This window comes from Mytilus trossulus, chromosome 3 (assembly GCF_036588685.1).
Source record: "Mytilus trossulus isolate FHL-02 chromosome 3, PNRI_Mtr1.1.1.hap1, whole genome shotgun sequence".
Classification (NCBI taxonomy): Eukaryota; Metazoa; Mollusca; class Bivalvia; order Mytilida; family Mytilidae; genus Mytilus; species Mytilus trossulus.
In genome coordinates, this window is record NC_086375.1 from 91,688,120 (window position 1) to 91,713,518 (window position 25,399).

Genomic DNA, 25,399 nt, shown 5'->3' on the forward strand with positions numbered 1-25,399 from the left:
TTTTCTTCTAGCCAGCATTGTTAGAGAGTGTCAGTTGTAGAAAATGCACTTAGATCTAAATGAGCCTTGTATCTATATTCAAAATTTGTGTGTAACAATGGATCTAGAAAAATGTCTTCACCAAAAAAAAATTAACATTATTAATTCACATTGAGAGCCTAAAAATGAGTCGGTTTAAAGTATGTGGAAAGGAGAAAAATTTTGTGGTTTTCTTCATCTTGCTCTTATGTCACATTTTTATAAAATCTAAATGAACTTTACACAAAGTGCTTCATACGTGAGATCAACCACCTCCATGTATAATGTTAAAACCAGATGTCCATTACACTGCAGTCTGTAATAAGATATATATAGTGTTTATAATTGATCCATGTCAATAGGCCAGCCAGGTTGCAGACTGTAAATTACAAAGTGCTTAAGTTAATTATGTGGTGAGGGAAAAGTAATTGGTTTTCCTGATTGACTTCTGATGTGTAGAGTGTGGAGTGATTTGCAGTATCAATTTAATTACATACATACAAACATAAATACATGTATTATATAATTTGGCAACTTAACCATATTTTGAATAATTTCACTGCCTCCAGATGGAAAACTGACATCCCTATAGTCAAACTGGAGCACCAAGAATGAACCCCTGCCTTCAGCAGTAAAACTGACAGTCCTAGTCAAACTGAAGCACTACCTTCAGCTGGAAAACTGACAAGTCCTAGTCAAACTGAAGCATAACCTTCAGCTGGAAAACTGACAAGTCCTAGTCAAACTGAAGCACAACCTTCAGCAGGAAAACTGACAGTCCTAGTCAAACTGAAGCACAAGCTTCAGGAGGAAAACTGACAGTCCTAGTCAAACAAGTCATTTCAAATAAAAGTTCAACACACCTTTCCAGGAGTTGGGATTGAAATTGTATCATCAGTGATGACACCGACTAGTGAACACTGTGGGTACACTTCTAAAACCACTCATCTAGAAAATCCCATGAAGCTGTAAAAAGGATTTAGTAAGTGTTCATGGCACTCCCTTCTGACACTTTACTGTTTTCCGTTGCATGTTGATATGTTGTATCAATCAGAACATTGCCCTCTAACGATGATAACATTTACATTCTGATAACATAATGATCGATAGCTAATGTTTATTTTACAGGTCCTCCAATATAAATGTACCAGGAGCCTGGATTTATAGAATGGGTAGAACTAATGGAGGCAACATCTTATCACCTGATCTTAACACTGGGGATGGTAATTGTTCATAAGCATATGTATTGTTAAAAGGAAAGAGTTAGATAAACATCAATGAAAGCAACCCATCAACACACAAAAAAAGATATCTAAACATCAACATATAAATTAATTGATAAACAATAGCTTATAATGATAGTCTCATAATATAATCTGTCAAAAAATAATTATGTTCAACTATTTATTTTTGAGGCGGTCATTTAACCTTTAACTTTTTGTTTTCCTTTGGTAAATAAATCAGTTGTTCTAAGATGCACTTAAATCAGAAATAGTATGAAAGTAATTTAGACATTTATTATTAATGATGATGATATCCAATCACAATATGGAGGTGTCTCACATTTTGTACTTTGTCTGATCTTATTTTTGGAGATTTTTCCACAAATTTAATAAAATGTAACATGTACGACAGTTAAAATCATTGTTGAGTGTCCACACTTTTTGCAAAGTTCCAAAGTAACAATAAATGTATGATGTAATGTTATTTCAGTGACCATCTTTGAACCAGACATGGGATCAGATACATGTTTAGAAGGGGCCAAAACTTGTCATATCAATGCTCAATGTGTAGATTTTGAGAAAGGTTTCTGTTGTGAATGTATGACACCATTCTATGGAAATGGATTAAGCTGTTTAAAACCAGGTTTGTTTATGTCTATGGTCTTTGTTCTACTATGAATGTATCACATAAAATAAAATTGAGAATAGAAATGGGAAATGTGTCTCCAAGATAAGAACCATATTAAAGAGCACCAGAAAACACCATTCCTTGAAAATGGATTATTGTATGCTCTTTGTTCAGTAATTCCACATTGTCAAAAACAGATATAACAATGGTCGGAAAGTTGTAAGTACTACCCACATTGAATTGACTCTGGTCAACTTATCTCTTTCTCTGAAATTTTAGTTTCATATAACATACAGAAATGATATTTATGATATATATCTGTTAAAATATATAGGTAAATTAAAACTATATATGGTTCAGCATTGTATATATGAGCATGAAAAAAGGTAAAATAAAAAGGCTTCAATGACTTGTATGAATGAAAAAAGGTTAAAAAAAAATCAATGAGCCCTGACAATTTGGGCCATCATGATGTAAGATTATCAATTAGATCTACGATTTTGCCAAGTTACTTGTTAATTAGCTATTTTTTTTTATGTATAAATCAAATTATAGTGATTAAAGATGATATGCCAGCATGATACTGAAAAATGAAAATAACTTTATAAACTGAAGCACTTTTCTTGATTTACTTTCAACATCAAGAAAACTCAAACCAAAAATTAGTAAGCCAAGCATGTATAATTACCTGAACATTTGAAGAGCTTTATGGTCAGAAGGGCCTGACAGTAAGGAATATAACTTAAAATACATGTGTAATAAAACAAAATCTCTAATAAAAATAAAAAGGAAATACAATGAAACTGTATTAATCAAAGTTGATCAAATATATGATATTTCATTAACAGGAGTAGCTCAGAGATTGAATGGCAAACTTAATGGGGTATTGAACAGCCAGTCTCTAACAAACCTAGACATGCATGCTTATGTAGTAACTGCTGATGGTAGAGCCTACACAGCTATTAGTCGTATCCCCAGAGCCATCGGAGCACAGATGTTGACATTGAACACTATTGGTGGTATCGTTGGATGGATGTTTGCTGCCACCCAAACAGATAGAGCTAAAAATGGGTATATGTTGACAGGTAGGACTGTTTGAAACACATCAGATCTGAAATCTGAGGAAGCTTAAAAAATAAGATAAATAGTTCTGTCAAACTAAGTTTTAAGGTGGCTCGTGGGTACAAGAATTTCAGCAAAAAATTAAACCTTTAATTTTTCATTACAAATTTTATTTATTACACTATTAGTTATTACTTTATGATATGGTTAAAAAATCATCCCAAAAAATCGATTCGGTTTGGTTGAGTTTTAAAATGTTTATATCATTAAAAAGCTCCAAATTATCTCCCTTTGGTGCAAAAAATGCCAATTTGTGGCATTAAATTTGAAATATCTTTTCTAACTCATCTGTGACCTATAAATTTGTATTATTGTTTCAAATAAGCTGTACATAAACTAAATAATTGTAAAATTTAAGCTATTTCTGTAATTAGGTTATTTTTTTATTTCGATATATTACCTCTATTTCTCCTATTGGTTCAACAGAAAAAAAGGACATTAACAAAAATGTATGCTTCTTCCGGAGGCAGATTGTGAGGTTAAATGAACAGTGACCCTATTTTTTAATTCATTTTTCTTTTAAGTATATAATAAAGTTTATTTATAAAAAGATATAGCGAAATCCTATATTAGAAAAAAAATTATTTATACCCAGGAGCCCCCTTAACCACAAACTAGTTGCAACAAAAAATGTTTTAGTTCTAATCTTTAGCATTAAGCCACAAATATACAAAGTAAAAAGTCCAATCAAATCTAACTTGAGGAAACTGAAAATCAGCATTTTTAATTTCCTATGGAAATTAACATTGGAAAGTGGAGATAACTCCGCAAAATTGAGTATTTTGTTGTCAGTTTTTGGTTGATTTTCTTTTAATCATGTAATGTATGATACTTTGATGTGGTAACAAGTTCATTTTAAACTATATTATCTAATTTTCTGCTCATGAAATGTACAAAACTGAAGTGTCATTGGTATTTTTTTTTTTTTTGCCACATTTTTCATTATAGAATTTGCAATTTTTGGCTATGTGACCATTTTGAAAAATAATAATGTGTGAAAATTTGGTATTATTTATATCTGTAAATTATATTTGTTCAGCATCTACCTTGTTTAAAGATACTCCAAGTTAGATTTTAATGGACTTTTTTCTGTGTATATTTGGGGTATAATGCTGAAGATTAAAACTTTAAAAAAAATCTGTTGCAATTACTTTAAGGTTAGGGTCAAATGTATGCTCGATTGCCTGGACTAAAAGTTGTTTGCAAACAAAATTGGAATTAATTCCAACATCAATTTTGCAAATATTTCTTTAGAATTGAAACACATCAATACTTCAGGCTTCTGATTAAACATTAGTTGAAAGATACAAACAACTAACAATAAATATTACAATAAATTCAAACTGCATCCTGGGAAACAAATTTGTCCAGTTAGTATTGTGAAAGAACAAACCTTATTGTATAAGCAAAATGATGTATAGATCTTGTAATTAAGATTTGTTAATTGCAATATGATTTACTTTTAGGTGGTGAATTTAACAGAACAGCAGTAATTAAGTATCAGAGTGGTCAAACTGCATATGTAAGACAGCAGTTCTTTGGCCATGATGCTCTAGATAGCATTGCTCTGCAGACCACAATAGAAGGAACTGTCCCTGATATAATCAACGGAGTCAAGATTACAATAGATGATTATAAAGAAGAGTATAGGAGGGTTTCTCCAGGTATTAAAAACTGTAGGAATCAAGCTATAGTTAAAAAAAGAAATATGGACTTAATTTTCATATTTAAAGATTAAAATTTTATATAAGTTATATGGTTTGCTACTGACCCCTAACAAATCCAAAGAGGGATGGTAAAATCCATAGAGGATGAGGTCAAAGGCCAAATATCCTATTTATTTTACTAACCCCTATGTATCTGTAGGAGGTCAGTAGTGAATGTGTAACAAATTTATGAATAAAAATAAGCAATTAAATACTATTAACATTCAACAGTGATGTCACCATTAACAGTAAGTGTGATGCCATGAATCTCACATGAAATCTACTGACCCCATACAAGTTAAAAGGGGGTCACAATGTTAAATCTACCATAACATCATAATTTATCTGAGATGCAATACCTACTGATTTGATCAAATGATCATATCGCTTGTCTATGAAATATTCATAAAATTGAAATGATTTAATTCTGTTTGAATTGCGCATATTATTATTTTGGCTGAGTAAACTAGTAGCTCTGATTATGTTTCTCCTACTTTAAGGTAATGAAATTAAGAATTTTTGGACAATTAAACAGCAAGCATTGTCAATACATGTATGTATAGATTTTAACAAGATTTAGATATCTGTAAGAACACTTTTTTTTCTACATTCATTAATTCTTATAATTTTTAGTTTCTCTTTTTATGAGGTATTATAAAGTTATTTTTCTGTCTTTAATAAGGTGTTATAAAGTCGTTTTCCACTAGAACATACAGAATGAATGAAGTGGCATACAAGTATACCTGGGATCAGACCATCACATTCAACGAATGTCAGCACGATCCGTCACGACTCATTTCTGATAGTATGAGACTAGGTGTCACTAGAAATTTTGTTGTCTATGATGACCAGAATGATGTTGTCAGATACGCCATGTCCAATAAAATTGGAATTATGACTGGTAAGTAGGTTGGAAATTCACAATTCAAAATTTTATTGTCTTCTTGGCATGTAAATTAAAGAAATGCATGTATTTAGGTCTGTTCATCTGATACTAAAAGAAAAACTACATTTGCTCTTTGGAGTACCCACGTGGGAGTACGGGTAGTTGTAAGGTACATGCATGTCAATCGAGCAGGATTCATTTCACTTTGGCCTTATTAGTATGGCTCAAAGATTCATGTAAAAATTCTACAATAAACATCAGCTATAGAACAGTAATGGTTCAGCTATATTTGGTTAATAGAATTCTGGTTATATATAAATGCTCATCTGGTGAGGAATAATTGATCTTGACTTCACTAAATTTAATAATTATCATAAATGAATCATATTCCTATTTAATAAGGTATTGATTTAAAGATCAACTATACCACCTTCAACAATCAGCAAAATTCATACTGCATAGTCAGCTCTAAAATACCCAGAAATGACAAATGTAAAAGAACTCAAATGAAAAAACATACAGCCTGATTTGTGTTGAAATTATTGAACGAAACCCAAATATGAAAATAGCAACAAACCTGTGAGACGATGCCCTTAATTTCAAATTGCTAAAACTTGGCCGACTAGACATGAATTAATAACAAAATGCAATATTTTGAACCTAGAAATTTAGCCATCAGAGTTTACCTAAGAATTTCCAGACTTTTGACAGATTATGAGATAATTGTGCTATTTCTATCAGTCACAATAATAAAAGTGCAGATGTTTTTCTTTGTTAGTTAAGTTATGAATATATATACAAAATACAGATAAATGTATATAGAAATGTACAATTAAGCATATATCATAAACATTATGTTTGTAGGAATGGATCCCTGTCTTGAAGGGATACAGAATTGCGATTCTAATTCTAATTGTATACCTCGTGGTGACCAATTTGATTGTGTATGTAAGACAGGATTCTCTGGTGATGGACGGGCTTGTACAGGTATGTTATTGTTTTTATCCTTATTCATAGGCATTCAAGATTGGGGGCTTTTTAAAATTTTACACATCTATAGATGATTTTTTAGAAAGATTATTGTGAGTTTTTCATAATAAAATTCATAAGTGAGAACTTATGATATAAATACATGATATCATCGACAATAAATACATAAATTATCTAAGTTATTTTGCTGCTTTTTTTGTTTACTGGATTTCTCTCTAGATGTGAATTGTTAATTATTTAAGTCTCCAGTAGTTATTAGCAATTGTACTTTTCCAGTTGTACAATATAGTATGTCATTTGCATCATACGAGGATACAAGTCAATAGATATGCTCAACACCAAATACTAGATAATAATTGATAATAATTGGTGTAGAAAATACGGGGCGCCGAATGGGACTCTTGTGGTTTTGTACTCAAAATTCAATTTTGTACGGACAAAAGTGACTTTTGTTCAACAAAAATTAGTTCAGTTTAACAAAATTTGTATCATACTACAAATTTGAAATTTTGTCATACAAAATTATCTATCAGCGGACAAAAGTCACTTTTGTCATGACAAAATTCATTTTTGTTACACAGACTTGACTTTTGTTACCTAATTTGAAAATTGAGCGACAAAAGTCAATTTTGTATTTAAATTAGTTGAGTTTGGTTTCTGTGAACTAATTTGCATACAAAATCGACTTTTGTCGCTCAATTTTCAAATTAGGTAACAAAAGTCAAGTCTGTGTAACAAAAGTCGATTTTGTATGCAAATTAGTTCACAGAAACCAAACTCAACTAATTTAAATACAAAATTGACTTTTGTCGCTCAATTTTCAAATTAGGTAACAAAAGTCAAGTCAAAATTGACTTTTGTTACACAAAATTGACTTTTGTTACACAAAATTGACTTTTGTCTCAACAAAATTGACAAAATTGACTTTTGTCTCAACAAAATTGACAAAATTGACTTTTGTCTCATCAACAAAATTAACAAAATTGAATTTTGTCTCAACAAAATTGACAAAATTGAATTTTGTCTCAACAAAATTAACAAAATTGAATTTTGTCTCAACAAAATTAACAAAATTGAATTTTGTCTCAACAAAATTGATTTTTGTCTCACGAAAGTCAATTTTGTCTCACGAAAGTCAATTTTGTCTCATAAAAGTCAATTTTGTTGTTACAAAATTGAATTTTGTCATCACAAAAATGAATTTTGTCGTCACAAAATTGACTTTTGTCTCAACAAAATTGACAAAATTGACTTTTGTCTCAACAAAATTGACAAAATTGACTATTGTCTCAACAAAATTAACAAAATTTACAAAATTGACTTTTGTCTCAACAAAAATGACAAAATTGAATTTTGTCATAACAAAAATGACAAAAGTCAATTTTGTCTCACAAAAGTCAATTTTGTCTCACAAAAGTCAATTTTGTCTCACAAAAGTCAATTTTGTCTCACAAAAGTCAATTTTGTCTCACAAAAGTCAATTTTGTTTCACAAAATTGAATCTTACCGTACACAATTGACTTTTGTGATTTAATTTCCATATCAGGTAACAAAAGTCAATTTTGTATGCAAATATGTTTATATTTGCATACCTTTAAGACAAAATTGACTTTTGTCATGACAAATATGAATTTTGTCTACAAAAATGAATTTTGTCATGACAAAAATGAATTTTGTCTACACAAATGAATTTTGTCATCACAAAATTGAAGTTCTCACAAAACTAGTCTGTAGCACATAGTTTTGTAAGACAAAAATGATTTTGTTATGACAGAATTGAATTTTGTACAAAACCACAAGAGTCCCATTCGGCGCCCCGTAGAAAAGGCAATTTATTAAAACTTTTATATTTTATTTCCATTTTTACTGAGGTTAAATTGAATTTGTATGAAGGTTATTTTACCTGTCAGTTTCATCTGACCATGACCTGAATTTCCTAATACAGTGTTCTATTTATTTGACTGTTGTATAGGTTGTATGCTAGTACCAGTGTTTTATATATTGTATTTATTTATGAAACTAAATTGCTACATATAGTATCTGCTTTTAACTCTGTTGGAAAATGGTCTCATTGGCAACCATACCACATCTTAATCAAATATATTGTCAAAGGAACAGCTTTTATATTTTATTCTCTGCTTTCCTAACAAAATAATTTAAGTACTAGCGTTTCAATTGTTTCTTTATTTGTTCATACATCCGTACCTATTAAGTTTTACATCAGGACTTAGCATCTACAATCATGTAAACTTTACATGAAAATAATAATTATTTTATTTACACAGGCATTTTTTTCTTCTTAAAATAGTTATATGAAATAGTGAAATACCTCAATGCTTAATTGTTTTTGAGTTAGTGACTGAACATTAAGTTTTATCTATGGTCTTGTATATTTTTATACTTAAAGAACTTGTGCATTTACAAGAACACGAATTTGTTCATTATAATAACAGCAATTTGTTTTTTTTATATATCCTGGAAAATATGAACTTGTACCAATTATTAGATGAGTTTTAATCAGAAATGATTTATTATTTTGTTTCAGATGTGGATGAATGTGCAGCCGATTTGAATATATGTGATGTAAATGCCAGATGTTATAATGTTCCCGGTAGTTTTCAGTGTCAGTGTAATTCTGGTTACCGTGGTGATGGTAGATCTTGCGTCAGTAAGTATATTTAAATTAACGTGTTATTTTGATGTTCGCTGATACAATGTTCTACACAGATTCAAGTGTAATTCTTCTTACCATGGCAACAGAAGAACTACTGTCAGTCTCACAATTTAGGACAGTGAGATGTTTTACGCCTTATCACTGTTTCAGAATCTTAACCTGAGATTTTGTGACACATGAACTATTGATGTTAAACAAAAATCTCTTTTGCAACAATCTACAAATATACAGTGAATGAATAGGAGGAATTTAGCAATATTCTTTGAATTATCTCCCCTTCTCTATAACAAGTGTTAGCGAAGGTTGTGCACACAACGTAATGACATAACTGTTTTCTGTTTACTGTATTTGGTTATATGATACCATTGAATTTGTCATTTGATTTGGTTCACATTTGTCATGTCTGTGCCTTTTTTTTATCACTTATTATACTGTGGATTCATTTATTTTTGTGGTAACGTTTCTTTTTTTTTGTGGGTACCAATTTTCGGGTTAGAGGAAACCTTGCATATTCATGGATACTTAATTTCATGATTTTGGCAAAGTCTGAATACATTCCTTAAGAAAATTTTGAATTCATTGAACATTTTAATTAGTGGTTCTCCTGTACCCACAAAATCCACGAAAATTGGTATCAAACGAATATTATTGAATCCACAGTACTGCAGACCTGCTAAACGAACAATAAGTTCAACTCTGGTCAATTGCACTAATTATTGTTCCACACAAGCCTACCAACAGGCAGCACTAAGAAAAAAGACTTTAATATAAAAAAGAAGATTGGTATTATTGCCAATGAGACAAGTATCCACAATAGACCAAAATGACACAGACTAACAACTATAGGTCACCGTGCAGCCTTCAACAATGAACAAAGCCCATACTGCATAGTCAGCTATAGAAGGCCTCGATAAGACGATGTAAAACAGTTCAAACGAGAAAACTAACGGCCTTATTTATGTAAAAAAAATTACAATACAATTTATTTCTTACTTTCAGAGGAGGTAGTACTGTGTGGTGATAGTACCTGTCATGATCAAGCTAGATGTGTATACAACAGTGACTTACAGAAACCTATGTGTGAATGTAATACAGGATTTTCTGGGGATGGAACAAGGTGTGACCCTATACGTAAGTAACCATGTGTACAAGTATGTGCTTAAGCTGTATTAAACAGTTATGAATTTTCAGTGTGTAATCTTGAATTTTATAATCCAATTTAACATCAAGTTATTATGTAATACATTGAAGTCCAAATAATTGCTAGATTTGTCACAAGACATCATCTTCCTTTAATAGTTTCAATTTCAGAATTTATAGTTAGGGAATACAACTCATAGGTAGGACAACCTTGGTTCCTTCCTATTTAAATAAAATGGCACAAGGATCCATGGTGTTGAATCTAACAATCATTATATCCACGCTCCAACAGATTGTGGATGTACAGGTTCAACTTTCTGTAAGTGCTCCTGTCACAAATGGTGAAGAAGTTGTTTAAAGTCAAATTTATATGATAAACATGTAATGTTTATAAAAATGGATTTTGCAAATGTAAATAAAGATTTAAATAATTTTGTTCTTACAAGAAAAATAAAGGAGTAGGTCCGGTAAGGACTGATTTTGGCCTCAAATTTCAGGTTAATCTGACGAAAGATTTTGACCACTTTTTAAACACTTAAGTGTCTGTTCCATATGATTCAATTAATTTATGTGAAAGATATTGACTTATTTAGTCGATAAAAACGATCCGATTCAAGCTAAAATATGAAAAATCTACCAAATATGCAAAAAAAATGTCAGTTTGTAGATGGTTTTTGTCAAAAACGAAAGTGGCCGCATCCGTGTTCATCCTCAATCTTTATATATGTTATGTATTATCATGAAATACAACTTCCATTTCAATATTTTGGATGAACACGAATGCGGCCACTTTCGTTTTACACAGAAACTGTCTAAAATTTAACTAAAATGCTGGAATTGAGAGATTTCAGTAATTATACCCCCGCTTTAAAAAAGGGAGGGTATACTGTTTTACCTCTGTCTGTCCGTCCGTCCATCAGTCCGTCCATCAGTCCGTCCGTCCGTCAGTCAGTCATTCCTTCCCACGAGACTTTCGTCACATTTTTCTCAGGAACTACACATCCACCCTTTCTGTAATTTGGTATCAACATTTATATATGTCAGCCATACTGTGTGATGCGTTTTCAGATTCATCACTTGACAACTTCCTGTTTACCGAACACTTGTATGATTTTACACATGATAGCCAAGTTGAGAATTTTCGTCACATTTTTCTCAGGAACTACACATCCACCCTTTCTGCAATTTGGTATCAACATTTATATATGTCAGCTTTACCGTGTGATGCGTTTTCAGATTCATCACTCGACAACTTCCTGTTTACCGAACACTTGTATGATTTTACACATGATAGCCAAGTTGAAAATTTTCGTCACATTTTTCTCAGGAACTACAATACAAGGATTTCTGAAATTTGGTTTCAGGATTTATATAAGTCAGCTATACCGTGTGATGCGTTTTCAGATTCATCACTCGTCAACTTCCTGTTTACCGAACACTTGCATATTTTTACACTATTAATACTATCCACTTGCGGCGGGGGTATCATCAGTGAGCAGTAGCTCGCAGTTTCACTTGTTTAGCATGACTTAATGGTGCTAGTACCCAATATATGTGCATTGTATTGTCAAAAACAGCCCATATTTATGTGACAGAACCATTCTTCTATCCAAAGAATAACTTAAAGTTTACATTTTAACAATTTTGTAAAACTGCTATATTTTTGGGCCAAAAAGTGGTCTTACCGGACCTACTCCTTTGTTCTAGAAAGTTTACCAATTGCATATATGAATATATGATATGATATAAATAATTCCTAATTCCACTGTAGAATTTGGATGCAATGAAGTATCTGGAGTTTGTCACGAGGATGCTGAATGTGTATATGATGTGGATGACGAAAAGTACAAATGTCAATGCAACGATGGCTACAGTGGTGATGGTGTCAGCTGTGAACGTTCTGAAATAGGTTGGTTATCTGAAGTCATTAGTTACATTATGTGTTCTTATTTAGAAATTGTGTCTTGTTTTATCAAGCTGGTATGTTACGATGACAGTCCTGTTTTATATTCCAAATGAATTGCAAACCTATGTATGTCTGCCTCATTAGGTCTAGTTGCATAAATATAATTTGCTTTATTGTGATGTTTGCCTATAGATGTGTATGTCTGCCTGGGTTTACTTGCCTGTATATAATTTGTTTATTATTTCAGCTGACTGTAATTGTGATCGTAATGCTGAGTGCCTGTGGGATATTGTTATGTTTGCCTATAGATGTGTATGTCTTCCTGGGTATACGGGTGAAGGAAGAACATGTTCTCGTATAGGTAAGACTTATTTATTGCTGTGATTGAAGGTATAATAATCAGCTAAGTCGAATAACTTTACATATTTATATGGTTTTTTTTTTGTGATACTGAAAATCAAGTTCTTATAATACATGTAATTAGAAAAGTTACAAATGGATGGCTGCTAACCATTCAGTAGCAAACTTTACGTTTATTCAGGACAAGAGCATGTTATGTTTTATGAATATTCACCTTACTTTGCTCTTAAGAGACAGACTGATGCAGATTTTGTACCAGCTAGTTCACAAGTTAAAATTCAATTGGAACGACATGTCGCCCTACCTTAACACTCCATGCCTAGCAGTGTTTGCTATTACTCATTGATACTGCAAACTTAGCAGAGAAGGAGCAAATAATTTGTTTGAATCTGCCTTGGTTCAAACCCACAACCTTCAGCACTCGAGGAGTACACAAAACCACTGATACAGGAACAAAAAGAAGAGAAAATTTATTTCAATGCCATTCCTTGTTGTTTTTTTTTGTCATTTCATATACTGACGTGTTGATACCATTCCTGGAGAAGGCTTGGCTTGAGGCATCATTGGTATGTGACAAGTGATGCCTTAAGGCATCATTGGGAATGAAACAGAAGAATATGTTTGTGTTTAAACATTTTGTCTTTCTGATTTTAATATGAAATTTGCCACTGGACATTGAACAAGAATACATCATCATTATTTAGAAAGTATTTTTAAGTAAAGCTTATTCTGCATTATTCATTATAAGATATCCATATATGGACAGCATAAAATGTCTCCATTGGTTTCATAATGATTTATCAGATTTTGACTGCTGGTATGAATTTGTTTTACAGAAGTGCCCTCCGTATGTAGCAACTGCCATGTAAATGCTCGCTGTGTTTACGATGAGATCACGAGACGACATGAATGTGTGTGTTCTAAAGGCTGGACTGGTGATGGTACAGACTGTCAGATGGAAGACTGCCGTGTCACACAGAACTGTGATCCTAATGCTGACTGTGTCAATGATGTAATTGTTGGCAAATTCAGATGCCTGTGCAAAAATGGATATATGGGTAAGATTAAACTTATTCTTATCATGAGAAAGTTGATAAATGGATCACTATTTTCATCCTTTCGCACACATAGTAGAGATATTAACAGTTGAGGGCAATGTCACCCTGAACTGTGGTAAAAATCTCATCAAACTACCGGTATGTCTCAAATGAAATCACATTGTTTCAGACAGAAATTGTTTCAAATTGTCAAATAGTTCCATTAGCGACAAAGAAATGATTTATTTGGTAATTCATTTTAACGTAATAATTCTTTTCTTCCATACAATCAAATTATCATTCACATGTTGCATTTTTAACAGAGCTTTGACAATGTAACTCATTGTGAACCAGAGGATTGTGAAATGAACTGCCTCCTTATAATTAGGGTTTGTCAATGCAAAGCCATCAATATTATGATATGTGTCACCTGCTAGTTGTGATTTTAAATAATTAAATTTCTGAATGTCTGGTAGACTTGGATTCATACTTACTGCTGATTTGAAAGAATCCCAGAAAGATTGTCATTCCAGAATATTTCAAATGAAACTGGGCAAATTTTCCTAATCAATTTCAGCTTATTCAAATCCTGGTCACGGCACCAAAATGTGGAGAATATGTGAATTAAAGAAGAAAACATTGCATATTATAATATGTTACTGATCTATATAGTGCCCTAAAATACAAGTGACATGTCAGTCTTTACATTATAATATAAAAACTAAGTGACGTTACAGTGTTGTGTTTGCAGCGTAATTACACCATATACGAGGACTGTTTCATATTTCAGGTGATGGGTATCGTTGTGAACCTGATGGTTGTAACATGTACAATGACTGTTTAATATTTCAGGTGATGGGTATCGTTGTGAACCTGAGGGTTGTAACATTAACAATGACTGTTTAATATTTCAGGTGATGGGTGTCCTTGTGAACCTAAGGGTTGTAACATGTACAATGACTGTTTAATATTTCAGGTGATGGGTATTGTTGTGAACTGGAGGGTTGTAACATGTACAATGACTGTTTAATATTTCAGATGATGGGTATTGTTGTGAACTGGAGGGTTGTAACATGTACAATGACTGTTTAATATTTCAGGTGATGGGTATCGTTGTGAACCTGAGGGTTGTAACATGTACAATGACTGTTTAATATTTCAGGTGATGGGTATTGTTGTGAACTGGAGGGTTGTAACATGTACAATGACTGTTTAATATTTCAGGTGATGGGTATCGTTGTGACCCCGAGGGTTGTAACATGTACAATGACTGTGATATTAATGCCCAATGTGTTGTGGATAGTAGAGTGAATAGATATAGATGTGTGTGTAATACTGGATATGATGGGGATGGTAAAGTTTGTATATCAAGAGGTAAATATGACAGATTTTAACAGATTGTCAAATTGTTAATTTATTCATTATTTTACGGTCATAAGACAAACTGAGACAAATAAAATGAATCATAAGAAACAAGAATGTGTCCATAGTACATGGATGCCCCACAAGACTTTCATTTGCTATGTTCACTGGACCATGAAATTGTGGTCAAAACTCTAATTTGATATTTAGATCATATAGATCTTATAGGAAACATGTGTACAAAGTTTCAAATTGATTGAATGTCAACTTCATCAAAAATTACCTTGACAAAATTTTTCTGAAGCAGGACAGACATATGAGTGGACAGAATAATTCTTAACTTTATTTGGGAAAAATTGATTTATCAATAGGGATATATGTAAAAATCAATTTAAGATATACAAAACTTGCAGAATTTTAACCCCCCACCCCCAAACTATTTGATTTAAGTTTTTTATCCTACATCGTCCTTTTGATGTCGTCCCTTAGTACCCTGGGGAGATGAAAGGTCCAAAAGTTTAGACTTCAAATTTGAAAAGGTAAAAGTGTCTCATGCATTACAAGAACTGGAGCATTGGCAGTTATGCATGATATAATCTTGCCTATGTCAATATTGTTTTGAAAATAAAAAGTTAGATAATACCCTTATAACATATGCAATAAATGATATATTTATTATGTTTTCAGTGGTGCCCTGTAACCAAGTAAACAACTGTGGACCTAATTCTCAATGTTTGTATGATCCTGATTCCTCGTCATACAGATGTCGATGTTCAGCAGGCTATCAGGGAGATGGACACAGATGTGAACCTAGAGGTAAACAAAACACTTTATGATATGCACTTGTAATATTGTTTATAAGAAAAAAACAAAATAAATTGTGTTCAGACTGATAGATGATATTTAGATTGTTATAGATTATCTTTGATCATCTCAACAAGATTGATTTTCTGGCTTGAGCCAGTTCGGCAAAAGTGAGAAAAGCAGTCGTTGAGATGACCAATGATAATCTGTTTATCGCTGTTTACCTATGTTGCCCTTGTTTATTTCATTGACAACAGGCACATGCACCCCCTTAGTTTCTAGCATCACTCTACTATGCTGAGAAAGGAAATTACCAGTCAGAAAGATCAAAGAAAAATTTCATTTAATAGCAATAATACACATTATTTTTGTCAGCTTGTAGTTTAAAGTGTGTAGATAAAATACTTGAAATGACATCTACTCAGCCTTTTAAGATTTATTGCAACATCATAAACTTCTGTTTTATGTCAAAAGAACAAAGGTTTCTTAAAAAAAAAACCTCAACATTATGAATCTGTATGTTCATTTTGTGAACTTTGAATTCACTTGTATTATGCATGAACATAAAACTGCTCAGTTAAAAATCTTTATCGTAATGATGAACACTGAAATGGATGTAATATTGTTATTTAGGTTTGGACTCCTGTAGAAGAGACCCCAGAGTGTGTGACAGACATGCCAGTTGTATATTGAATGTAGATATTTATTCCTGTGTATGTAATGATAATTACAGAGGAGATGGAAGAAGATGTGAACGTAAGTTTACTGTAAATATGCAATAATGTGGTATGATTGCCAACAAGACATCTATCCACCAGGGTTGAAAATGAAGTGGTAATAAGCAATTATAGGCCTCCACATGGTCTTCACCAAGACCACAACAATTGTTTTATAACCAACAAACTTTGTCAATCAAAACATGCCAAAGGGAGATAATTTCTCTCTTTCACTTGTTACATCTAGGATTTTTTTGTGCAAACCTGTTTAAAAGAAAAGAAATAATGTTTTTAAAGCTTGTTGTATGTACATTAGATTAAGTGATATTGTTACTTTTTTCTTTCATTATAGATGTATCATTAGAAACATGATTTGACTGTATTTTTGTCTTTTTAGCTATGAGTAACAGAGATAACTATTTACTGTTTAGTAGAGGTTACACTATACACAAAGTACCTTACATACAGACTGAGGATGATATGGGGGCAAGAGTACTTTATAAACCAGGTAATACACAATTTTATATCTTTGTAACATTATTGATAAAAATTGATGTATGAAACAACCACACATTTTGTTGTTGAAAGACGTAATTTGATTTAGCCTGAAAATATCTGCTTTTTTTTTCTTTCCTGTGAGAGATTTTGCGTCTGTAAAAAATAGATCAGCATCTCTGTTACAAAAACTCAAGAGGTACTTAACATGAAGTAGAGCAACTAACTTTCTGTCCCTTTCGAAATTATGTACAATTGGAGGCAACTATCATTGTACCTAATTGATAATGCCTTGTATGAGATTGCTTCCCTTTGATACTTCATCTGGGTTTAAATTACCATGTGGTTTTAAGCAAAAGAGCATGTTCCAGCCATCTTTATTGGGGTTCAGGTGCTTTATATTGACACTTTGTTCATTGTAGCTTATTGATACCATGCTTGGTATTACTATATTTGAATGCATTATTATAATACACAATTTCGCCAAACACTATAAGTTGTCAATTTATTATGTTGTGGCTAGAATATAGTCCTAAGTTTTCCCAGGAAATTCAGCAGAGCAAAATGGTAATTGTGCAAAGATTTGAACCTATTTCCTCTAACTACTGTATAGATCCTTCAGGAAAATATGCAGAAACTACACCTTAATTTCTTTATAGAAATGGTGTAACTTTGCATACCGTTACATGTATCAATTCTAAAATTTCAAATTGAGATGATCCATGCAGATATTAGTAAAAATTCAACTTTCAGACAACTTACTAATTGAGAAATATTTTGAGCAATTGAGGAGTTAATAGTTAGATTAACAGTATTTCTTCTGTTTTCCAGATGAGTTGATTATTGATGTGGATACAGATTGTGTGGATGGAGATATTTACTGGACTGATGTTTCTGGTGGGAAAATAAGTAGAGCAAAACTGGATGGTTCTAATGAAACAGTCGTTGTTAGTGGTTAGTAATCATAACTGTTTCTCAAAGTGCAAAAATGACAACAGTAGCTAGAAAAGTTTTATAATGAAGGTTTAAGAAATATGCTAGAGTGTTGGGTAGCCATTGAATATGATTTTGTAAGATACATTAGAAGTGTACATTAAAATGTCCACTAAAAGTCACACATGGCATAAAAGACAACCATGGTTGTCGCTCAAGCTTTATATTCTATGAGTGGTGATATTATTTGTTTTAAAAAGGAATTGCCTTCAACTGATTGTTTAGGTGTTCAAGACTAAATTTGTATTTTATAGATCAGAGTTCACCTGAAGGTATTGCTGTTGACTGGTTGTCTAGAAACTTGTTCTGGACAGATTCAGGTTTAGATATTATTCAAGTGTCAATGCTGAATGGAACATACAGGAAAACTTTAGTGTCAGAAGATTTAGTCAATCCTAGAGCCATTGTTGCTGATCCTAACCAAGGGTAAATTTTATAATGAAAACTAAGACTTGCAGTTGATATTCACATTATTATTACACATCAATGCAATATGGAAACAAGTAATATTTAGGTGTATTATACTTCTATTTAAAATGACAAAAAATGATTGGTCAGTGCAAGGGAGATATTCTACTATATTTCATGGCTCATCTTATTTAACCCTTCACAGAGATCCTTGATCAATGTTGTACTTTATGACGTCATAGTTTATTTCTTTCAAATAAAATTTAAAAGACATTCATAAGAAAACATTCAGCTTAAAACATTATGTTACACATATCTGAGATTTGATAATGTTTTCTCAGGGTAACAATTGATATGCTGTATCACTCTCTCAGCTATGTGGTATTAATTTATATAATGTACAAAGTTTTGATCTGGCATAGAAATCTTGAAAAATCTGGGCTTACAAAAACTAAGGGCATACAATACAGGTACAGGGGAGGTAATGACGTTGCTAATGTAAAATGTTATTTTCGTGACGTCAAACTATGACATATCAGGAAAAGATGCATTTTTCGACTTATTTTTATCATTCAAATTGATTTATTTTGAAAAAGAGTGCATGGACTCCTTTAAAACAACATTTTTGTTTCATTTTGCAGGGAGATTATGTGGACCAAATTTTATAAAACTGTAAATAGTGCAACTTTTGAATATACAGCAAAAAATTACGTTTTTTTCTCAATTCATGACCATTTGATAAATATGAGTTATTTCTGAAAAAAAATGCATAATTTTTTTAGGATACTTATAAAATACAGAAATTATAAATTATTTAACAAAAAAACAATTTGTGTTTATCTTTTAAAACAAAAAAGGAATGGCTCTCTTTCCAAAGTAAAGATACGTCCGCAAATCCAAATTTTGAGCAAATATACAAAATTTCTACCTCATTTAACTAAAAACGGAGCACATGAAGGTATATTTTTTATTACATATTTGATTTAATAGGCCAAAAAATAGCCTATATGGAAATTTTCATCAAACTGTAAATACGGGATCAAAACTGTATCCTATACCCTTAAAAAGCAAGTAGCATGGTAGGCTAGTCATTTCTTAAGTGGCAAACATTTCATAGTTATAATATAGTTTTACACTGTTTAATAGTAAATGAAGTTGGTTGTTATTTTTTATCATAAAGTTTATAAAGTCATAAAAGTTTTACGATATTCATTTTTAAAGATATGGAGATGTGGTATAATTGCCAATATATGGTATATGGTTCACTGGATCAATATCCACCAAAGTTCAAATTAAGTTTATGGAAGCAATTATAGGCAAGCATATGGCCTTCAACAATGAGAAAAAACCCATATTGTATGGTCAAGCTATGAGAGGCCATTTAATTCATTATTTTCCATTTCATCAAGACATTTGATTTTAAGATAAGAACTGTGTTATTATTTGCAGAATGATATACTGGACAGATTGGAACAGAGGCGCACCAAAGATAGAGAAGGCTTACATGGACGGAACACATAGAGAAGTCCTGGTAGATACAGACCTAGGACTACCTAATGGACTGGCCCTAGACTTTTATACCAATCAACTTTGCTGGGGTGATGCTGGTCAGTTTTCATCTCTTTAAATTTGTCTTCTGTAAAAACAAATATATTTGCCAATGATTCAGTTTTTATTGTTTTAAGTTTTATTTTTATGCTCATCAATCTTTTCAATTTTGTTTAAGACAAATAAATCTGATGACAATAATTATTTGTTTGAGAAGTTTGTGCCCTGCAAATTTAAAATTCAGCTGTAGAAAATGCATAAATTAAAATTACTTTTCTCATTTTGAAACGTTAAAGTAAAAACATGGAAATGGAAAATGTGTCAAAGAGACAACAACCCGACCATAGATAAGACACCAGCCAAAGGCCACCAATAGGGGGTGTTTAAAGATAAAGAAAAACAAACTATAATTCAAACTTTTAGATGTTAGTAAATGTAGCATGGTATCTCTTATCTATACAATTTTCCAATTTATATTTCCAATACTGTGATAGTACTTTAATTCGTGGGTATCAATTTTCGTGGTTTGAGCAATATTTACATGTTCGTGGGTTTTTAAATTCGTGGATTTTAGTTTTCTAAAAAAAAATTAGAAAAATTAAAGCCATTAGAAACGAAGGTTACAAATAGTTTGAATTGAAGGAAATTGCAAAGTAAACATTGATCCTGTAAATCATAGTGACAACACTAATTAACCCAAGATAAAGTGATCAACAGATTAAGGACCATCAAAGGTGTTAGTTAGGCCATAAACATGTCACCTAAAGAAATCAGTATCATAAACAAATGATTTTAGTGTATCTATAGTTATCAAATAATTCTTATCAAAATCAAGCCCAGCGTTAAATTATTATTTCGCATATGTACGAGAACTATGAGGATATAAAATGAACTCTTTATCATACTTGCATATCAATACCGGAAATCTGACTTTCATCGAAAAAAAACCTTGTTTTATGAAAATTAATAGATCATAAGTTGTACAGTTTAGGTTATCAAAGATTAAATGGGTATAATCCTGCATACAATTGTAGTTCTGTTGCTGCTATTAAATTATTCTCAGTTTCGAGGTTATTCAATATATTCTCTAGATCATATACGTAGTCAAACCTTCATGGGGATCTTTCCATGTCTTGATTTGGACAATGGTTGTTTTTTTTCGTTGGACACTTAAATTCGTGGATTAAGTCATCCACGAAAACCACGAAAATTGGTACCCCACGAATAAAAGTACTTTCACAGTACATGAAATGCTAAGAATTTATATAAATGACTACTGATTGTAGGTACAAGAACAATAGAATGTATAAGAACAGATGGTGTAGGTAGAGCCATACTGACAGATGAAGCACCTTATCCATTTGGTTTGACATTCTCTGGCAGCAGCATATACTGGTCAGATTGGACCATGTGAGTTTTAAATAATGGTAGTTGTTGGCTAACAAATTATTTTAACCTTTTTTGTATTCTTACAAGAATCTTTTCTAACTGTGTGTGTAAAGTTTTCCTCAATCAGGTCTTGATATTTTAGCTTTCCATAATGTGAAACTCATGTATGCCATTTCATAATTGAAATTCAGCGGATAGTTCGGCTAGACATATACCAAAATATATGACTTATGTTCTGATGTCTTCATCTTAGCCTACTTCCAGGATTTAGTAACTTAAATAATTTATATGCATGATTCAGCAATATTAGAGTCTTAATTGATAAATAGATATATATGATTAGAACTTCATTATTGAAATATTTTCAGTTTCATATGTAAAACTTGTCACTAAAGGGAAGCCTTATCATTTCAGATCAAATGGTGTATCAAGTGTAAATCGTAACGGCCAAGTATCAGATAAATCTTTAAGTTTACCTATCGGAGGAAATGGTAAATTGTATGGTATAACAGCAGTCAGAGCTCAATGTCCAAGAAGTAAGTTATATATTTTAACCCATGTATTAAAATAATATAGTCAGATTTGAAATAAATATATCTTAATCTAGATGTTGATTCTTAAGTAAATGTCTGCATGTTAAACAATATTTTGAACGCAAAGTGGAAAGGGATTAATATAAGATGTAAAACTTGTTTCCCAATCCACTATAAATAAATATGTTTAAACTAATATTTTGAAAAATAAATGGCAAACTTACCAAAGAAAGGACCCAAAAAATACAACCTATTTGTTAAACAGCTAATTTAAGATTCCAAAAACAAGTTTTCTTGCACCAAAATATTTGTGTCCACTGTAGATATAGGGGTTCAGTTAATTATGTAAATTCTGAATTAATGCAAACTGAATAAATTTAGTGTGGTCATTATGGTTTTCTTTCATATCAAATCTAAAACCTAAAGATATTGTAGAAAATGACATTCTAAACATTGTTGTATTTACTACTCATGTGTGAGGTCTGATGATGTGACTATTTATATTTACAGTAAACAATGCGTGTGCCAGGAACAATGGAGGCTGTACATTCCTTTGTTTACCCACCCCTAATGGTGGCAGAACCTGTACCTGTCCTGATGATATAGACCCTGAGAGATGTAATCAAGTAGCTCTACTTAGAAAAAGATAAATGTAAGTTTAAAGTTTGAAAAGACTCATTATGTTTTGACTTATTGACAAATTAAGGTGCTACCAAACACCTTGATTAATTAATTTGGCTTTTTTAATTTTCATAAAATTTTTACAAAATATTTAATTTGGCCCTTTGACAAAAAATATCACCTGGATAGTCATTGGATTTAGATGCAAAAATCTTTAAACTTGATGGTAAAGGAACAGTTAAAAAACACTTTATTTTAAGTATAAAAAGTTCATGTTATTATATATAATTTCAAACTTTACAAAACATAAAAAATATATACATTGTGATTTCTGATAACCTTATAATTGTTGCGAAATATTGATCATATTTGTTGTTTACAGGTTAATCATCTGACTGCATAGAGAAGATGATCAAAAAATCAATTGAGGACAAAATTGTAATACCAAAGATGTGTATTTTTAGCAATAGTAGTTATAAGCAAAACAAATCATGTTCATATAGAGTTTCTAGGTACTATCTACATATTAACTATTATTATGTTGAGTTAAGTCATTCTCATAGCTTTTGAGTGAAAAACTGTTTACATTCTAAAAGTGTTTTACCTATTTCAGACTCTTATTTTACCGAAATCATCTTTGTTTTGACTTTTTAAAAACTAATGAATAATCCTTAACAGTTTATATGAAACATACAGAAAAAAAACATATCGAATAAAAATGGAGAAATCAAACAATTTGAGATCAAAATGTTTTATATATCAAGTCTATATATAAAGTCTCATCTTAAAAAACCTTAGCAAAATATAAAAAAAAAAGTTATTAGTGTTGTATTTGTTTTTATTTCATTTACAATTTTTTGTAGATAATTTGTTCTAAGGTTGTACATTATGATATTTTTAACAAGATCTGATGTACATATTGTATAATTATTATTGAGATACTCCATATATATGTTTGTATGTATACATCTAGTGCCAAAATATAGTCCCTATCAAGAATTAAATCTGAACAAATTTTAGATCTCTATGAAGAAGAACTTTCTTTTTTATTGTATTTGTGTTCTTTTACATGTAACTATATAAAACCGATATTATTATAACCTATATGCAAATCCATCTATTTTTAGCCACTTACTATTCAATTTGATATTTTAAGTTTTTTATATGTGATGTCAAATGTATGCTTTGTATGAGTATTTGTTAGTCTTTAAATATGTTACTCTTGTTTCATACAAGAATAATACATTGTCCCACTGCATTAAAGAAAACTTATATAATGATGAACAAATAATAGGTTTAGCATCATCAGCTAGACTTTTTAACTGCATTCTTTTACATTTTGTTTGCCCAAAGAATACTCAAAACACAATGCTCAGCTTCTTTTATTCTGCTCAAATAGATTAATTTTATAATTATAACAAGCACACCGCCAGGATTTAATGCTTGTAAGGGGTACCCCAAAAAATTATGATTAACCTAGTTAAGCAACAGTATAAAAACAAACCCATGCAAATCAAAGACATTTTATTGATTTAATAGGTTGAATCTGCCCCATGTATTAAGCATTTTGACCTTATTTTGGGAGAGTAGTTGTATTTGTATTGTATATTGTAGAATTCTTATAATAGTTATAATCCATGTTTTCAAAAACATTCAATGGTTCTGATAGGTGCTATAAGTAATATTAGTAGTATCAAGTTAAGGCTGTTACTAAAATAAGATATTGTACTGCATCCTGATAAATTCTAATGCTCAATAAAAATGTTACATCACTTTTAATATTTGTTTTCATTTTCCATTACCTCTTCAGTCAGTTCCCTCTGGATCAAAGATGGAAACTTGACTTTCATGTGCATCTTGGTGTTTGCCTTGATGTTTGAAGATCTGTGTAAACCTGTGGGTCCACTGAATACTTTTTAAACATGTTTATAATCTACTATGAACAAGACTGATGAAAAAAGATGCATCATTATCAGTCTGTACTTGCTCTTCTTTGTCCTACCTATATACAGTTTTGCAGTTAAATTCAGTTCTTAATTAACAAGAATGTGTCCACAGTACACGGATGCCCCACTCGCACTATCATTTTCTATGTTTACTGGACCATGAAATTGGAATAAATTTTCTAATTTGGCATTAAAATTAGAATGATCTTATCAAAGGGAACATGTATACTAAGTTTCAAGTTGATTGGACTTCAACTTCATCAAAAACTACCTTGACCAAAAAATTTAACCTGAAGTGTTACAGACGGACGAACAAACAGACAGACGGACGGACGGACGAACGGACAAACGGACGCACAGACCAGAAAACATAATGCCCCTCTACTATTGTAGGTGGGGCATTTTTTAAAATGTATTTGCTAAAATATTTATATTTGAAAAAAATCCATCCATTGTATATGTAGAACAACACTGTCCAGCAATAACTATATTGTATGGTTGAGTGATAATGGTTAAGTATTTCATTTAAAGGTTCCTTTGTAATAAACCTATCTTCCTATGCACAAAATACAGTGCTGTATTTAACAAGGCTGAATTTACAAAGACCATATTTGATTGGTTTGAATTTCGGTGCATTTCTCAGAATTCCATTGTAATATATTAGTGACACTGTGCTGATAAAAGCCTGCAAATATCCAATTCTCTTACTGATGGTGCTATATTTCTATGTTGTAGTTCAGTAAAAAAAGTTCAAGGTATTTAGAAGTCCTTTTAGGATCACTATGACTAAAGTCTAAAGTCAGGTTCCAAGAATGCAATCATGTAGTAAGGTTATCAAGCGAAACCATAGAATTTAAGTCAGGTGGAACATTAGATTTAATTTTGCTTTTGTTT

At 31.4% G+C, this 25,399-nt stretch overlaps 1 protein-coding gene across 1 annotated transcript in view; it reads left to right on the forward strand.

Moving 5' to 3' along the window:
• Positions 1-24,338, forward strand: part of LOC134712837 (nidogen-2-like) — a 35,284-nt gene extending 10,946 nt beyond the window's left edge. Inside the window, exons 5-26 of the mRNA XM_063574794.1 lie at positions 1,147-1,241; positions 1,732-1,884; positions 2,718-2,954; positions 4,458-4,655; positions 5,380-5,598; positions 6,448-6,570; positions 9,119-9,241; positions 10,247-10,378; positions 12,159-12,296; positions 12,541-12,654; positions 13,490-13,711; positions 14,915-15,064; positions 15,740-15,868; positions 16,490-16,612; positions 16,970-17,080; positions 17,899-18,021; positions 18,315-18,486; positions 19,918-20,075; positions 21,303-21,426; positions 21,820-21,941; positions 22,449-22,590; positions 22,942-24,338. Of these exons, the coding sequence (XP_063430864.1) occupies positions 1,147-1,241; positions 1,732-1,884; positions 2,718-2,954; positions 4,458-4,655; positions 5,380-5,598; positions 6,448-6,570; positions 9,119-9,241; positions 10,247-10,378; positions 12,159-12,296; positions 12,541-12,654; positions 13,490-13,711; positions 14,915-15,064; positions 15,740-15,868; positions 16,490-16,612; positions 16,970-17,080; positions 17,899-18,021; positions 18,315-18,486; positions 19,918-20,075; positions 21,303-21,426; positions 21,820-21,941; positions 22,449-22,588 (3,106 nt within the window). The 3' untranslated portion in view covers positions 22,589-22,590; positions 22,942-24,338. The remainder of the gene's footprint in view (positions 1-1,146; positions 1,242-1,731; positions 1,885-2,717; positions 2,955-4,457; positions 4,656-5,379; positions 5,599-6,447; positions 6,571-9,118; positions 9,242-10,246; positions 10,379-12,158; positions 12,297-12,540; positions 12,655-13,489; positions 13,712-14,914; positions 15,065-15,739; positions 15,869-16,489; positions 16,613-16,969; positions 17,081-17,898; positions 18,022-18,314; positions 18,487-19,917; positions 20,076-21,302; positions 21,427-21,819; positions 21,942-22,448; positions 22,591-22,941) is intronic.
• The last annotated feature ends 1,061 nt before the right edge of the window (positions 24,339-25,399 follow it).